Below are 18,138 nucleotides of genomic sequence, written 5' to 3'. Positions count from 1 at the left end.
TTACTTTGTTAAACCCATCAGATCTCTTCTGAAGCTTGGCCCTGCAAAGACCTCTTCTGACTCCTTTACAGCAGAATTACTATGCAACCTTGCCCTCTGGTGTTATCCTGCGGCATCCTTTCTACTGGGCAAGGCTACAGCATATTTGTGCCTGGTGTGTGCCACTGTGAAGATCTGTGTGATGCCAGTCTCTGCACTGGTGCCAATGACAGTGGTAACAGTTGATGTAGTGCCTTCTTCTTTACTCTCCTCCTGCTCCTTTTCTGGAGGAGCTGTAGTGACTGTTCCTCTCTCTTCCTGTTCCTCTGGAGTTGAGGGAGCCTCAATGTGGATTTTGCTTCTGGAGCCTGTTCCTCTCTCTTCCTGTTCCTCTGGAGTTGAGGGAGCCTCAATGTGGATTTTGCTTCTGGAGCCTGCAATGATGAGCATAGAAGAGTCAAGGTGCAGTGTATGAGGCTACTATTGGAGAATATATCTGATGAGACCATATGGAGCTTGTGAATAAGAATAGGTTTGCGAGTTAGGAATCATGAATAGTTATGTATATTTAAGGAAGCCAAAATGGCCACATAACTTCCAACTGTTGTGACTCCTGCTCTGCCGGTGGCTAAAGCACCTGCCACTCCCCTCTTGATTACCACTGGCATTGGCTTCTCAATGGGTGTGATCTCATGGAGTTGTTCTTTCCTTCCCCATGGTCAGGTGCAGCTGGTACCTGTTATATCTTGTCTTCTCTTGAAGGGGAAAGAGTGTAGATAGTGAATGGTGATAGTGGTGATAGTTTTGATAGTTGCATTTGTGTATCTGATGCTTCACTTGGCTGAAGAGCTATGAAATGTGTCTGACATGTGATAGTGCCTGTGAAGAATGCAATAATGTGGGCTGTGTGAAAGTCACTCTGTAGTTAGATGGTGGATGCAGTGTGTTGAGGCCGTGATGCTGGTGTTGGTACAGTTAATGAGGAGTGTGTTTGTGAGATGCACATCCTCCTCTGATGTTCCTCCTCCACCAGAATCTCCTGTTTCACCTCTGAGAACTTGTGACCTCTTTCCCTGGGTCCCTGAGCTATCGTGTCCATGGGGCACAACTTATAGCACCACTGGGAGTAGAAATTATGGCGGGTGACTTATCAGGCAGGTGGGAGATGAAATCTTGGCTTTATGGTGGCGGGTTGAGTTTAAGGGGTTAAGTCAGCAGCATTTCAGTGGCGGGTCAGGACTCTCGGCATCCAGTGGCAGGAACCTCTTTTCCCTACATTTGCATTGCCATGAATACAGATTAAGTCACAAGTTCTCCAAGTTAAACCAGGCCTTTAAGATTATGTCAGCAGAGAATGACTAACTTGTGCCACCTGATTTATGACTGGTTAGAGGTGGCGTGCACCAGGTGAGGTGGTCCCTTTGGATTATAGGTGAGCAGATGTCTTTGAACAATGAGGAAAAGGGGAGAGAAACAGGGGAATGTTTGAAGCTCTGGACTGTCAGTGGTGACTAGGGCAAAGCTGGGGATTGGGGAGGGGGGAGTGGGGGAATGATGGAGGACAGTCCCAGGAAATGATTAGACTACAGTAGCGATGTTGAAGTGGTGGGAGGGAGTCTCAGAAGATGATACAGAATTATGAGAGGATGAATTTTAGGGGTAGAAGATTGTTTTACTTCAGCATATCATTATTAGGCCAGCCTGCTGGAATTGCACCCCCCCAACCCCCCGCCCGGCTGGTTCATCCACCCTTGTCGGCGGGAAACATGCCAAAGTGTTTCACAACAGCACATAAGCAACTTGCACTTGGTGAGCTATACTTCGCTTGGGACTTCAAGGTTTGTTTGCCTACCTTACTTTGGTCAGCACTTGCAGTCATCAGTGCCAGACAGCACCACATCACTGTTAGGGGGGCTCACGCAGATCTCTACCTACCAGATCAGCTAAAGGTGGGTGGCTTTCCAATGGCTGCAGGGCTAGGACTTGCTTGTTGTAGGGGGAGAAATGGCCTCAGGCAAGGAAAGAGGCTGCAGGACTAGGGCTTTACTGGGGAAAGAGGGTAACCCAGGGTATGTGGGAGGACACATTTTGATCTGTGCAAGTGGCCTCAAGATGGTGAGGACTGAGGAGGCAGTCTCCGGAGGAGATGAGGCCAGATGGACATGTGAGGGTGTGTGTAAGTGGGTGGTGATGTCCCTTGAGGTGGCAGTGAGTGAGATGCCAGTGTGACGGGCTTGAGTGTGAGTTTAGCGTGCTGAGATGGTTGCTGTACCCTAGCTGCATGGATGAGATCGTTCATCCTCTATCTGCATTGGATGGTCAACCTCTTCTATGCAACATTGGCACTGATCACCACTGCCATCGCCTTCCATGCCAGAGTGGTAATGTTGCTGCCCCTCTTGCAGCCACAGCAGGGATAGGGAACATCACAGTGGCCTCCACGGCATCCAAAAGGCGCTCAAGGGCTGCAGTCTTCTTGCCTTTCGGAGCAATGTTTTCTTTGCTGCAGTCCTGGGCTGGAAGCACTGAACGCGGCTGTACTTTAAACGTGGTGCCTGGCGTGATCAGAGCCTGCCACCATCGAAATGGTGTGTAATCTGGGAATACATAATTAATCCAGCGGGTTTGGGATGATACAGCGTGAAAAACTGCCACTGTCGCCAGCAGGTAAGACTTAGTTTTTGCTGCCCGCTACTGCACTTAGTGCAAATCTGGGCCGATTCTGCCCATCTTCTCAGCACATTGAATGGTTTGATTTTTCTGTTGATTTGATAAGAAAGCATTCTTCGAAATGATTATTTTTATCCTCAAAATTAATCACATTTTCTTGCAGATTTCATAAGTCAAATGTCTGGATTAATCAAAATGTTCATTGACTTGTCTCTGGGATAAATGTTTTGAAGAAAACATAATACAAAAATTTAGAATATTGGTGCTAATGTCATCATTAATACTTATAGTATTGTTTACATTTGTTCTACAGGCAAATGATTCTGACAGTGGCATTTTTGGTATAATTACCTACAGCCTGTCACCAAAGAGCATGTATGTATTCATATATCAAAATTTCATTATCATTAACTAGAATTAGTAGCTTTTATAACTGACTTTAATAGATTTTAAAAGAAATGAATCAATTATTCTGCTTGGGGAATGGAAGTCATTGGTGGATATGTCTCACTTGTGAAAAATGAGGGATTGTTTTTAACTGATCCCATTGGGAAAAGAAAAGCATGGGATGTAAAATTGGCAACCAGCCTGCTGCCCGCTCATTACTGGTCTGGTAAGAACAATTAAAATGGACCCCTAAATATTAACTTGCGTTTCTAATTTGCTGGTAATGCACTGCAAGTCAGTGAGCATCATAAAGGGACAAGACAGAACATGATGTTTTGGGTATGTATCCTTCAACTGAAGTCTGATAAAAGGTACAAAAATGAAATCTTAAGCTGTTTTATGAAGGCCTGAGCAATGAAAAAACAGAAAACTCAAGTTCTATCTATAGTCTTTTGTCAATCTGAATGCAAAGTGTGGACAATAAGGACAAGAACAGACTTTATCTTAGCCATAATGCTCCCATTGTTGAGTAACATCCTGCACCAATCACACATAAATAGACAAGGAGGCAATTGACACTGTAGAATTGTGAACCCAGCAATATTCATCATCCTCAGGACAGGAAGAGAATACATTTGAGGGAAAAAAAAGTCACAAAAATGTTTGCGCCAAAATAAAAGCCTCAAACTTCTATTCCCTTTTGAAGAATAAGGCAGTCATCCCAGGAGCTGAGGAGTGGGAAAATGGGAGTGGATTCTGTTTCTGTTTGGACTTTGTAACCTGTTCAGTCCTGTAATGATTTCTGACTGAGAGGAGGCAGAATGTTGCATGGGACACCCAGTTCTTCCAGCCATTCTCCTTGCACCCCAAAATCATTTTGGTCTAATCTCACCAGATATGTATGCCTCAGTTATGACCATCAGTGTTGTATGTTTGTAAGGAGCAAGAATACCTGCTGTGGAGGATTGCACATGGGACTCACTGTGCCCTATTGAAACAGCAGTCAATCCCAAGCAAGTGTGTGTGTCTTCACATTGAGGGGACATTGAAATGTGACCTTGGGAATCCTTTGAGACTTCAGCCTGTGCACTGAACCACCCTTACTTTGGAATGCCAAGATGTTATTGCAAAATGGTGGCAGGTTCATCGGGATGGTTTGGCTGAAATGCTAATTTGGAGGTGGGTGCCCCTTGCACACATGTAAATATCCTCATCTGCGATATTTAGCATGGGGTTAAGGTGGGGGAAGAGTAACAGGTGGACTGGATCACTAGAGTTTTTGCTATGGCATATAGAAAATTCAATGCTGAAAAGTTGAATTAACAAACATGTATGTGAATTCTAGACTGCTGAAGTTTAATTTAATTTTGTTTTAACAGAAGAAACGGATTTAAAGTTAATAGTATGACAGGTGTAATTACAGTTGAGAATGGCACAGCACTTGACAGAGAGAAACGTCCTGTTTATTATGGGATCCTTCAGGCAACAGATGGTGGAAATCGTATAGGTACAACATCGCTTGAAATTGTTCTGAAAGACATAAATGATTTCCACCCAGTAATGGCAAGAGATTCCTATGCTGCATTCATCATGGAAAACAATGACAATGAATTAAACATTAAAATTGAAGTAGGTCCAAATCCAACATGTTTTTATTTGTGTTTTTTGTTCTAATTCTGCAAATTTTGTCTTCAGATTGAATGAAGCTAGTTCTAGAGAATAGGATATTTTTCAGTTTAGGGGTGTGTGTTGCATCAAGTACTATCAGATTAGATGTCACACAGGTTAGTTTCCTCTAAGCTGTCCCAAGAATGTGCTATTTCCCAACCTCAAAAAGAACAACCCTATTACATCAGTGCAACATTTTTCTGTTTGCCATGAGAGCCATGTGGAATGAGATTGCTAATGTAGAGACAAATTTGTGTGGATAGCATATATGTTGCATTGGCAGCTTTTTTGAGATTAAGAGACACACTTAAATTATCTTGTCTGGGCATAATCAAAATATGATAGTGACCTTGTGTTCCACTAATTGTAGAAAATGTCATGAGACATCACTTTTTAACTGAGAAAGTAAAGATTGTGTGCTGGTCAAACTTTGATGGTTGACAAGATATACCTGTTCCAGCAGTTGAACTATGTTACTGCCTGATTAGGACACAAAATTTAGTGAAATATTACCAAGATAAGACACAGAGAGAGAGAACCTTAACAGCATGATAAAGAGGTCACTGAATCGCATTGTTCTACACTATAGCTGAAAGATGAAGCCTTGTGATGAGAAGCAATTTAAAGAGGAGAGAATCAGAAAAATCACCTTCTAATTTTGTTTTGAATTCCTTTTTTTTAAAGGCGTTTGACAATGACCAGGAAGGCACCAATAACAGTGAGATTCGCTACACTATAGCTGGCGGTGACTACCAACAAAATTTTACTATCGATTCAATCACCGGTGTTCTCCAATCAGTTGGCCCTATAGATCGAGAGGACATAGAACCTTCTTTAGATGGAAAAATTATTCTAATTGTAAAAGCGTATGATTTAGGAGTTCCTTCTCTTTCAACAACTGTCAATGTCACTATCAATGTAGAGGTAAGCTTTTGAGTGTCTTTTACATATTTGGTTGTAATTTTAAAAATAAGAATAGAAATAAATTTACATCTGCAGTATTTATGTACCCAGAAGCAAGACCATAAAGAAACCTTCTTTTGGTTTCAATTTCAAAAAGCACTCTTTTCTCCATTCTTTGCTTTGACACCCAAAATAGAACCTTTGTATTCTTGAGAGGTTTTATTCAATGAACCCTGTAATATAATATGAGGTAGTAGAGCATGGCTTGAAAACTTTTTACTTCACTGGTATGGCTTAGTTTTTGATGCTTGCTTAGCATTTTAGCATATGATTGGATCTTCAGTTTTTGGAGCAGTACTAGGTTTGGGAAATCATTTTTATTCACGATGCACAAGAGGCAGAATGAATGGTAGATTAGTTAGTTATGTTATGCTCCCCATAGAGGCTGATGACTATTGACCAACAGATTTAAATTCCCAGTGACGAACTTGAAGAAATCACACAACATGAGTTCAAATATTACTGCACAAGAAGGACACACTGTCAGAGCTTTTTGTCTTGCACTCATCAGGTCAGACACGAGAACGCCAAATTTCAAAGGGAGCAACAATTTAGTTGCAGTGTTACTAATCTACGCCATGCTCTGTGTTGAGCCTGGCCTGAGGTGCGCAAATTTCTTTCATTTTTCTATTTGATCCATTTGTGCTGCTGTATTCTGTCAATAGATGACTGCATCATAAGGAATACCCACTTGAAACATGCCCACACTGTAAACTCACTTAAGTGGAAGTGTTTTGGCAGCACAATTAATGACGCTGCTAAACATGTAGTGAAGCTGTCTGATCATGTACTCTCTGAAAGCGAGGAGTTTGACTTCACATTTGGCAAACTTATGTTCTACATCAAATGGGAAGAGATATTCGTGGGGTTTGAACTCCTCTATTCTCAACTGTCCTGCTGCAAACCTGCGCCCAGTGAAAATGCTGAATCCTTGAAAGTGCACCGAGCTGATCTAGCCCACGGATATTGTGGGATACAAAATGACTTGTCCAATTTTCACATGCAACGTGGATGTCTGGTGGTGTTGTGAGGCTTCAAGGCCCAACCCAGACATACACATTTGCAAACCTGACAAAGGGACTGGAATAGTCATTCATAACAAGCACAACTGTATTGACAAAATGCTATTCTTAACGACGGATCCAAATTCATATCCATTAGACCTGCCACCAAGCATGACCGCAAAGCCCTGTTTGAAAGCGAGTTACAAAAATGTTTTTTAGACTTGCATAAGGGTAATGAACTGCCTTGTAGCATATAAGATTTGTCTTTATGATTTACTGCATCCTTGTATGTACAGGCTGCCCAAAACACATGAGTGATAAAAGCAAAATACTATGGATGCTGGAAATTTGAAACAAAAACAAAAATTGCTGGTAAAACTCAGCAGGTGTGACAGCATCTGTGGAGAGAAAGACAGAGTTAACGTTTTGAGTCTGTATGACTCTTCTTCAGAACAAAAGAGAAGTAGAAATGTGGTGAAATATATACTGTTTAAGGAGGGTGGGACAGGTGAAGCTGGATAGAAGGCCAGTGATAGGTGGAGGCAATAGAGAGATTGCAAGAGATGTCATAAACAAAAGGTCGAAGGGATGTTGAATGCACTGGCTAAAGGATGTGCTAATGGTGACATTAAGAGCAGAAAGCAGGATGAGCAAGTGACAGATGGCCCTAGGGGGGAGGGGATGGTGTGGGGATAAAAGATTGAAATAGGCTAACAGGTGGGATAAAACAATGAATGGAAATAAAGTTAAAAACTAGTAATAGAAATAGGTGGGAAAAAATATATATCTATAAAAAATAAAAAATAAATATTGAAAAAAGAGGATCAGGAGGGTTGAGGATGGAGGAGAGAGTTCATGATCTGAAGTTGTTGAACTCAATGTTAAGTCCGGAAGGCCTTGAATGACTGGTTCTGCACAACATAAATTGGCCAAATGGATGATGAGTTGCTGCAACCTGCTCTGAGTGAGTTTTCAACACACACAATGAAGAATTCTTCAGTTTTGCGAAGACTAAACAAGACCTGCATATTGAAAGCAATACTGTCTATTTGCTGATTTTACATTGTGAGCCACTGATGTGCCACTCAAGGAAGCCATAGACATTTGCACGGTGTCACTATATCATGGCAATCTACACGTATCGCCATTTCCTGCATCAGTGTTCACTGAACTGATGAACTTAGCAACTTGCACAGATTGACTTCACTTTTAAGACACCTTGTATGCCTAAATAGACAATGTTGCCATGGGATCTCTGCTATGCCCAGCTCTCACTAGCATTTTTGTGAGAAGCACGTTTTTGATGGAATGACCCCTAACCTCCTATCGCTTGCATATTTCCACGTTTTATGCTGATGATACGTTTGCTATATTTGAATCTATAGCTGCATGTAAGAATTTCTTTTCATATCTTAATGGGCTCCATTCTATGCTCAAATTCATCTGTGAAATGCGCTCCCTTTCCTTGACATGCTAGTCAAAAATTCTGCTAATATGTTCTCTACTACTGTCAATCGCAAGCCTATCTTCACCGGTCAATAAACACGTTGGTATTCCTACAGCTCCACATGCAATAGGACTGGCCTTATCGGCAACATCATAAATAGGGCTGAAGCCATTTGTTCACCTTACATGCTTGATGCCGAAGTAGGGCACATCAAAGTTATCCTGTGGGACGATGGCTACTCTGATCAGATCGTTGTTCACTGTGTATCATGCATACTCATGATTGGGCCTGAGGCTGCCATTTTCAGACCTGAAAAGTGCCCAGTCTATCTCAGATTAGTCTGGAAGTGTAAGTATCTCAAAAATTTGATGAAGCTAGCCATTTCGCACTGCTACCAAAACATAGCAACACAAGTGGTATTTTCCACTCACAGGATACTGCCATCAAGCCATAAACACATTCTGCCTACCACACAAATGAGTAACATGGTTTGTGAATTTTAATGTGAGTGTGATGCCAGTTATGCAGGCCATATGCCCCCGTGTCTGGCAGATTGTAGCAAACAGCAAGTCACTTTGGCTGTTCACAATAGGCAGAATACCAACTATATTCAACCAGCCCATGCTTGCAAAACTCAGAACATAATGTCTAATGTTAGATTTGATTTGGTGATTGAACAGTGCTTGCTGAACAACGCTGAGTGTTCTAAGAATTAAACTAACAACCAATTTAAGATTATCAGTCAGGCCCACAGTGTGGCTTAAAATAAAAGCAAAATATTGCGGATGATGGGAATCTGAAGCAAAAAGAGTAAATGCTGGAAAAATTCAGCAGGTCAAACAGCATCTGTGGAGAGAAAAATAGTTAACGGTTAATGGTAGTGGTACAGGCTAAAGAAGGTGCCGATGGTGGCATTAAGGTAAGAAAACAGAATGTAATAATAGCAGGACTAGAGTAAGTACTTTGGAAAGAACAACATGAACAAGTGACAGATGCCCTTGTGGGGGTGGGGTGGGGTGGTGGGGAGGTAAAATGGATTGAAAATAGGATAAAAGGTGGGGATAAAACAATAAAGAAAAAATATTAAAATGAAATTAAGTGGATAAAAAATAAAAATTAAAAAATAAATATTGAAAAAAGGGATAAAAAAGGGGTGAGAATGGAGGAGCGAGTTCATGGTCTGAAGTTGTTGAACTCAGTGTTAAGTCCAGAAGGCTGTAATCAGAAGATGAGTGCTGTTCCTCCAGTTTGCATTGGGCTTCACTAGAACATTGCAGTAGGCCAAGGACGGACATGTGGGCATGAGAGCAGGATGGGGTGTTCAAATGGCAAGTGACAGGATGGTCTGGGTCATGCTTGCAGACAGACCAAGGGCCCAAACACTCCTTTCAGGTGAAGCAGCGCTTCACTTGTACTTCCTTCAATTTGGTCCACTGCATTCGCTGCTCCCAATGCAGTCTACTCTACACTGGAGAGACTAAACGCTTTGCTGTACACCTTCGATCACTTGTTCATGTTGTTCTTTCCAGAGTGCTTACCCTTGTCCTGCTATTATCACATTCTGCTTTCTTACCTTAATGCCACCATCAGCACCTCCTTTAGCCCTTATCACTACCATTAACACCCTTTTGTCCTTTTGTTCTTGACATCTTTGGCAAACTCTCCTTTGCCCCTGCTGGCTTTCTATCCAGCTTCACCTGCTTCATCCCCGTTAAACAGTGTAAATTTCATCACATTTTTACTTCTCTTTGGCTCTGAAGAAGAGTCATACGGACTCGAAACGTTAACTCTGTTTTTCTCTCCACAGATGCTGTTAGACCAGCTGCGTTTTTCCAGCATTTTTTGTTTTTGTCACAGTGTAGCTTATTTATGCTTGCTGGAAGCTACATGTATTCATAGGCAGGTACCTGTCCTCAGCAGGAGAAAGGAACATATCCAGGCATTGTGCCTTTTATGAATTAAACAAAAGTGTGAGGGACAATAGTTCCCTGGTGCATTCTCCGTGGTAATGCCTCAACCAATCAGTTGATTTGCCAACCAATCAGCACCCCTTTCTCATGGAGTATTAATTGTTGCTATCTGAAATTTGGCATTCTTGCATCTGTCCTGAGGTGTGAAAGATAAAAAGCTTCAACAGCATGTTACTTTTTTCAGCAGTACTCAAGTTCTGTACCACCAAGTGACATTTCAAGTTTTAAGGCTTTTGCTGTAACAAACATATTAAAATCAACATCAACTGAATGTTACTTAGCAACTAATACTCTAAACTATAGAAAAGATCATCCTTATTAATGTCTTAACGTGACTGAGAACTCCACGTCACATATAAACATTTATACTTTACAACATGCAATCCGTAGAATTTCAGTTTTTACAGAGAACAACCCAAAGTGATTCCCTGCTTTCAATGGTTTCACTTCTCCATTTCGCCAACATCCAGTAACTTCCAGTGTCTGTCCTGTCCCTCAGTCTTCTGAGAATTACTGAAACATCTCCCAGCAACAAGGCTCACTCTAGTGATTCCTTCCCTGGTATCACCAGAATGAATCTTTAAGTGACCTTAAATCTGTGCAGATTCCTTCTATTTAATTGGACGACAGGCTTTCACTAGCATTCAGCCTAGTAGCTAGCAGAGATCAGCTTTTCCCTGGCCGTTTGTAATGGCTGTTATTTTTCTGTCTCTCCCTCTCTCTGTGTCTCAGGTCTTTTCAATCAGACTGGGTGTCTGTAAGTCTACACAAAAGCAAGAACAACTGTCTCAGAGTCTATACGTTTACCCATGGCAATGCCAGATGCTCTGTCTTTTGTTTTCAGGCGTTAAACCTAGCACATGGGTTTCACGGATATCTGACCTGGGCCCTTGGTCGCCTTGGTAACCAGGTCACAATGTCTTATCGCTGGGCAGAACTGGCAGCTAGTCACATGTACCTTTTCAGTTTGTCATTAACCTTGAATTAAAAAGACAGTCCAATACATAATTGTCTTATAAGACCTTGCATTCATAACAGTTGACATTAAGTGACAGTGCCTTTGACTGATTTTTTTTGTGAAATGATAAAGTTGTTTGCTAAAATTGAACTAGAGTAAGAATTAAAATAATGATAGACAGAGAAATCTAGATCATGGGAGAATTTTAGATTTCCCACAGTGGTGGGTTTGGATTGAGTGGGATGTAAAAATATTAAAAATCTGAATACCTACCTCATTTGCCTCCAACCCACCTACATCCAGTTTTAACAGTGAGGGGAAGCGCTGGTGTTGGGCTGGTCAGCCAACCCTCTCGAGAGATGGGTTGTTCATTTAAATATTATAATGAGGCTGCATGCCTCAGATATAACTACCATTTTAAATATAAACCTGGCCAACCAGGTTTCCTAGGCCTTCATCACCGCATTCGGATACCCCTCAAATCTTCCCATTAACTCCTAACTCTTTTTATTTCTCCTCTTGCCTCTGAACATCCCTCTGCTAGGCCCTGATCTTCTCCTGACCTCAGTCTCCAACATCCACTCTGTTCTGGACCCCAATCTTCCTTGGATCCCAGCTTTCCATCTCCCTTTTGGCCTCTAATCTTCTTCCCACCTCCTTCTTGCCATTTCAATCCCTCCGCCTGTCCTCTTTACTCCTGTGGTAATTATGGTTTTATGTAATGTGTGGAATAACTTTAAGAAGTATGTTATAAAAGAAGATCACATGATCTTATGTAACCAATAGAAGAGTAGCGCGGGCTAACTCCGTAGTCAGTAGTTTGTAGTTAATAGTCAGTAGTATGGAGATAGGGTTAGATGTGAAAGCACACAAGTGTAGCTGCTTTGTACCTAAGAACTGTCTGCTGATCAGTTCTGTCTATTGTACCAACTCAGCCATCCCACAACAAGCATGCAACCAGGATCCATAAGTCCCAACAAACTGGTGGCTAGGATCCAACAACTCCCCAGCTGTGACAAGGTGCTGAGGGCCTACCCACCCCACAGCCAGCCAATCTTTCAACCTAGCTGGCTGCCACAGGGAAACAGGCACAAAAGATGATAATCAGGTCCTGTGGTTTAAATTTGGCAGGATATGAAGAAAACTCGTTCTCCTGGGTTCTTCCACTGCAAGATTGCACCACCCCTTCTAATCCTGTGCGATAAGATCAGGACAATACAATCAATTGTATGTACTTACTGGCCTGTAATAAAATAATTTGCAGCATTGAAATAGAATTTTACAAAGAAGAAACTTGTCATAGGTCACAGGATAGAGAGACAAAAATAGAAAATGGGAAAATAGTTCATGTCCTAATTTTTCAGTAGGAAGTCAAATATGCTAGGACTTATAGCTGTTTGGTTGCATTTATAATAAAATATTTTTGTTAAGGAGGTAACACTTAGTGCATTTAAAAGAAGTAAAGAAAGTAATTTGGAGCTAGCATATATTTGCAAAAGAGTAGCTATAGCTAAACAATTATTGGAATTATTTTAAAATTTCACGCATTATCTGAGTCATAGAAATGTATTGGATCTCTAGAGCTTGAGCAGACAGCTTATGACACAACCCCAAATTCAACCCAGCCCATCCTCTAGTTAAAATTGGAACTTGTATTTCAATTAACCCATCAAAATATAGCCCTTAATTAAAATTGAGGCCTATGACTCGAGAGAGAATTGTGGTTAAAGTGAAACACCTGGATTACTGGTAGGACATTGTAAATTGGATAATGAGTTGATAAAATAACAGGAAAGAAAACATAACAATTAATATCTAGCTGGACAGTGGTGACTGGGGATGTAACAGGGATCAGTGCTGAGACTTGTGAGTTTTAAAGTATTTATAAATAATCCGATATATGTTATCAATCAGAATGTTTAAAGAAAACTAATGAGGGTCAGAAATCCACATAGATAGCAATTAGTTAGATAAATTAAAATGGTATTTAGTGAAATTATTGTATTTTGCAACAAGAAAATCAGAATAATTTTAATATCAGAGACACTTAGAATCAGAGAATCTTATAACACGTGCATGTGCCAGCTCTTTGAAAGAACTGGCCAATATAGTTTCAGATCTCTAGCTTTGTCTCCATAACCTTGCAAATTAGTCATCGTAAAGCATGATGACTAATGTCCAATTGCCTTTTGGAAGTTCCTTTGAAATCTGCATGTAGCACTCCTTCAGACAGCCTGTTCCTGAACTTAACAGCCCTCTGTCTACAAAGAAAAACCTCATTATTTTCCCTCAAGTTCTTTAGCCAATTATTTTAAATATATGACCACTTGTTACCAACCTTCCTATCCGAAGAAACAGTTTTTCTATCAAAACCCATCATAATTTGAATACTTTGATTAAATTTCTCCTTAACCTTCTCTGATTTAACCAGAACAATCCTAGCTTCTCCAATGTCAACGTATGTCTAAAACCTCTCATCTCTGTTAACATCCTGGTAAACTTCCCACATACCCCCTCAAAGATATTCTTCCTAAAATGTGGTGGCCAGAATTGTACACAATACTCCGGCTGAGATATAATCAGTGGTTGGCAAAGGTTTAACATGACATCCTTGTTTTCTTATTCAATATTCCTATTTACAAAGTCAAGTAACACATAAGCTTTCTTAACCATCTTATCAACTTGCTCTGCCACCTCCAGAGATTTGAATATGTACCATTAGGCCCCTCAAATTTTGTGCATCCCTTAAAATTGTACCATTAAGATTATACTGTCTCTCAAGTTATCCTTCCCAAAGCATATTACTTCACATTTACCCATATTAAGCTGTATCTGTATCTGACTGCCCATTTCACCTAAGTTCTCCTGAAGTCTGCTAATATCCTCCTTGCTGTTTACCACATTGCAAAGGTTTGTATCACCTTCAAATTTTGAAATTGTACTCTCAAAAATCAGAAACAGCTCATTTATATATAAGAAGATATGCTATGATCTTGATACCAATCCCAGGGGGACCCCAGTACATTCCTACAGTCAGAAAAGAAATCCATTCATAGCTACTCTTTGGGTCGGATTTTCATCTTGGAGGCAAGAGTTGGGAGATTTCCTGATGTTGCAAACCCATCTCCTGACTGGCAGTGCCTGCCAATGCTGTTTTCATGGTGGGGAGTCAGGGATAGACTGGAGTAGGGCCTGTTACCTTAAGCTGAAAGTGGAGATGGAGGTTGATGCTGAGGCAGGTTAAAATATCTGCCTCCATTTGCTGAGACATAAGTCCAGTTATGGAGATAAGTGTGAGGTCTCATAACCCTCACCACCCACCACCTCACTCTCTCCATACCCCCCTTATCCCCCCTTGCCCACCATAACCCCCATATCCCTCCTTCAGCTTTCCCCTCCCTGTATGCTCCCAACCCACTCACCCAATATCCACTATAAACAAAGCTCTGTAATAATGTTGGGAAGTCTTTGCAAAGTTCATAAATGTGTCAAAACAAACATTACATGAAATCTACTTAAAACCACAATCCTCTCAACAGGTCATAAATCTATTAAAATAACCAGCTCACATTCCCTTTGACAGCTGTGTCAGGATTCATTAGTAGGTTTGGAAGTCAGCCACACATTCACAGTGAGATTCCATTGAATGACTGTAAATAACTGCTCCTAAGCTGAATCCATCAGTGAGTTTGGAAGTCAGCCAAACATTCATTATGATATTTCATTGAACAACTGTGTCAGAAAATCCTCCTGAGTTGAATCCATTCAAGTCTTTGAAAACAGCCCGAAACAACCAAGCAGACCTCTGACCTGAACTTCAAAGATAACGAAAGCTCAACTATCTGTCAAAGTTTTGAAACTGCTAAATGGATGGCCGAGCTGAACTTCAAGGAACAAAAATCAAACCTTTGAGCACATTTTACACCATTGGATCTGGATCTAACTATTCCACATTGTACAATAGCACTTTACCTAGTGGATAATGTACTCAAATACATCTGAAGACTTTTCAATCTTCACAATGCTGTTCATTCCCTTGACAGCTTGCCAGATGTTAGAATTGGCAATCTAGCAATCACTTCATTCAACAGTCATTTAGCTTTTCAAAACAAAGCTTTATCATTACTCACTGTATTAAAAACATATATAACTTATAATACAGCATTTCAGGTGTCGTTTGTAACAGCCCTTGAACTTAGTTTCTTTTTATTCATTCATGGGATATGGGTGTCACTGGTTAGGCCAGCATTTATTGCCCATCTCTCATTGCCCTTGTTTAGAGGGCATTTAAGAGTCAACTACATTGCTGTGGGTCTGGAGTCACATGTAGGCCAGACCAGGTAGATTTCCTTCCCTAAAGAACCAGATGGGTTTTTACAATAAGTAGACTTTTATTTCCAGGTTTTTTTTTTTGTTTTGAATTCAAATTCCACCACCTGCTGTGGTGGGACTTGAACCCAGGTCCCCAGAGCATTACACTGGGTCTCTGGATTACCAATCCAGTGACAATACCACTATGCCACTGCCTCCCCTTTTTATATGGTTTTCGATTCCAAACCACGGTTCCCCCCCATGGTTCACAGCATCTTTGTGCTGCTGTGAATCGCATCACCTTCCAAAACTGATCCACATCCATGAAAATTGCAAAAGTCCTGAAATACCCTCTTCTGCAATAGTTTGGCACAATTGTGTTGGCTCTCGACCTTCCCCCTTATCCCACACCGCTAAATATTGGCAGCACCAGGAAGGGGTGGGAATCCTTGAATCAGGTTTGCCCATCATTTTTAAAGCCCACCTGATGCACTTAAGTCCCTGGGACGCTGGGATAGGAGAATCCAGCGCTTTGTGTCCTGCCTCTGAGCCAGTTACCCAAATTATTACTGTCCCTTTAATCCCAAATCATTCTATTTGCAAATAAGTCTATTTTTATGGTACTTTATCAATTTCCTACATGTACAACATCTATTGCATTACCTTCTTCATCTCTTTCTCTTCATCAAAGAATTCAGTCGGGCTACTCAGGCACAATTTCTTTTTCACAAATCTGTACTGGCTGCCCCTTGTTAACCTGTGGCTTCTCCAAAATAGAATTATTTTTGTCCTCAACAATGGTCCTAATAGTTTGCCCTCCAATGATATTAGACTGATTGACCTACAGATACCAAGTTTATCCCTCTCCCCTTTTTTGAACAGTGTTTAACATTTGCAGTCCTACAATCCTCTGGCACTACTCCCATATTTGAGGATGATTGAAAGGTTGTAGTCAGAGCTTTTACCATCTCCATCCTTGCTTCCCTCAGAAACATGGGATACAATGAATTGCAATTACAAGTTCAACTTGGAGGGTAAGACTTAGTAGCCATTACTGAAACATGGCTGCAAGACAGTCAACACTCCTAAATACCAGGTTATAAGGTTGACACGAAATGGAAGAGGGGGAGGAGTAACCTTAGTGATGAAGTATGAAATAACTTAAATGATAAGGGAGGATATAATGAGAGGTGAGCAGGTAGCGGAGACTTTATGGATAGAATTAAGATATAGAAAAGGATTTAAGACTATAGTCGGAATTTAGTACTGGATCTCTGGTAGCAGCTGTGAAAATTGTATAAATGCAGAGATTAGACAAGCATGCAGCAAAGGCAGAATGGTTGAATGAAGGATTTTAATTTTCATATAGATTGGGATAAGCAGACTAGCACATATAAGAAATTTATTGAATTTCATGATTGTGCCCAGGATAGCCTTCTGCAACAATGTGCCCTAGAGCCAACAAGTGGGCCTGCCATATTAGATTTAGTAATGAGCCAGATTTAGTTAGCAGCTTAATGATGCATGAAAAATTTATTTAATAGCGATCATAATCTGACTGAGGTTAATGTATTGTTTGAAATGGAGAAACACAAAATGACTAATAAGATTCCAGATTTAAGTAAGCCTGACTTCAATGGGGTGAGACAGGGACAAATGTGTCAAAGATAAAATGACAGAAGATCAGTGGAAGGTGTTCAAAAAATAATTTAATATGATGCAGAACCAGTTTATACCCCTCAAAGACAAGAACTCGACTTGCCATAAAAGACAGTCATGGACAAGTAAAGAGATAAGAGACAACATAAAACTACAAAAATGCAAAATAGATCCTGGTGAATGGGTAAGATTCAAAGAACAGCAACAGCTGACAAAACAGGTCATAAGAGCTGCAAAAAGGGAGTATAAAAAGAAACTGGCAAAGGTCAATATGACTTTTTTTAACAATTACATTAGGGTAAAGAGAGCAATCAGAAGCAATGTGGGCTCCATGGCAGCTGATAACAGTGATATTGTTAATGAGAACAAGGAACTGGTGGAGATGCTGAATAATTACTTTTCATCAGTATTTACAGCTGAGGAAGAAGTCAGCATGCAAGACATCCAAAGGAAACAAATACTGAATCAGATTTAAGGAGTTATCAAAATTAACATAAGCAGAATAACAGTAATGTAGAAAATAATGACATTAAAGAATGACAAATCTTCAAAACCAGATGGTTTCCATCCCAGGGTAGGTGAGAACATTGTAGGTGCCCTAACAATAATCTTCCAAAGTTCTCTCAACTCAGGAACAGTTCTGTTAGATTATGGCAGGGGACAGAAAGTAGGGATGAGCAGGTGCCCGAATGTGACAAGTGGTGTCCTTGCACATTCACCTTTGGGTCCTCAACTGTTCGCCATATTTATTAATGATGGATAGAAAACCACATATCCAAATTTGCCTATGTACAAAAATCGGTCGCATTATAGGTAGTTCAGATGGAAAACCATTATTGTAACATTATGAAGAGATATTGAAAGGTTAAGTGAATAGTCAAAACTATGACAAATGGATTTCAATATAAGCAAACATGAGATTGTTCACTTTGAACCTAAAAAAGGATATAGCAGCGTAGATTGTAAATGGTGAAAATCTAGAAACCACAGAGATCCAAAGACACATGGGGGTCCAAGTACATGAATGATTAAAATGCTATAAATAGAAATATCAAATCAAAAAGATGAATGGAATGCTGGTCTTTATATCTCGACAACTAGAATGCAAGGGGTAAAAGTAAT

General features: G+C 40.5%; 1 protein-coding gene across 1 annotated transcript in view; it reads left to right on the top strand.

Annotated features, from left to right (window-relative positions):
* The window catches only part of cdhr2 (cadherin related family member 2), a 112,382-nt gene that overhangs the window by 44,377 nt on the left and 49,867 nt on the right, over positions 1-18,138 (top strand). The window contains exons 14-16 of the mRNA XM_041194386.1: positions 2,963-3,024; positions 4,416-4,665; positions 5,389-5,628. Of these exons, the coding sequence (XP_041050320.1) occupies positions 2,963-3,024; positions 4,416-4,665; positions 5,389-5,628 (552 nt within the window). The remainder of the gene's footprint in view (positions 1-2,962; positions 3,025-4,415; positions 4,666-5,388; positions 5,629-18,138) is intronic.

The sequence above is a fragment of the Carcharodon carcharias genome, chromosome 8, assembly GCF_017639515.1.
Source record: "Carcharodon carcharias isolate sCarCar2 chromosome 8, sCarCar2.pri, whole genome shotgun sequence".
NCBI classification, from domain to species: domain Eukaryota; kingdom Metazoa; phylum Chordata; class Chondrichthyes; order Lamniformes; family Lamnidae; genus Carcharodon; species Carcharodon carcharias.
Note: the sequence above shows the minus strand (reverse complement) of the source record. Positions and strands in the feature narration are given on the sequence as shown.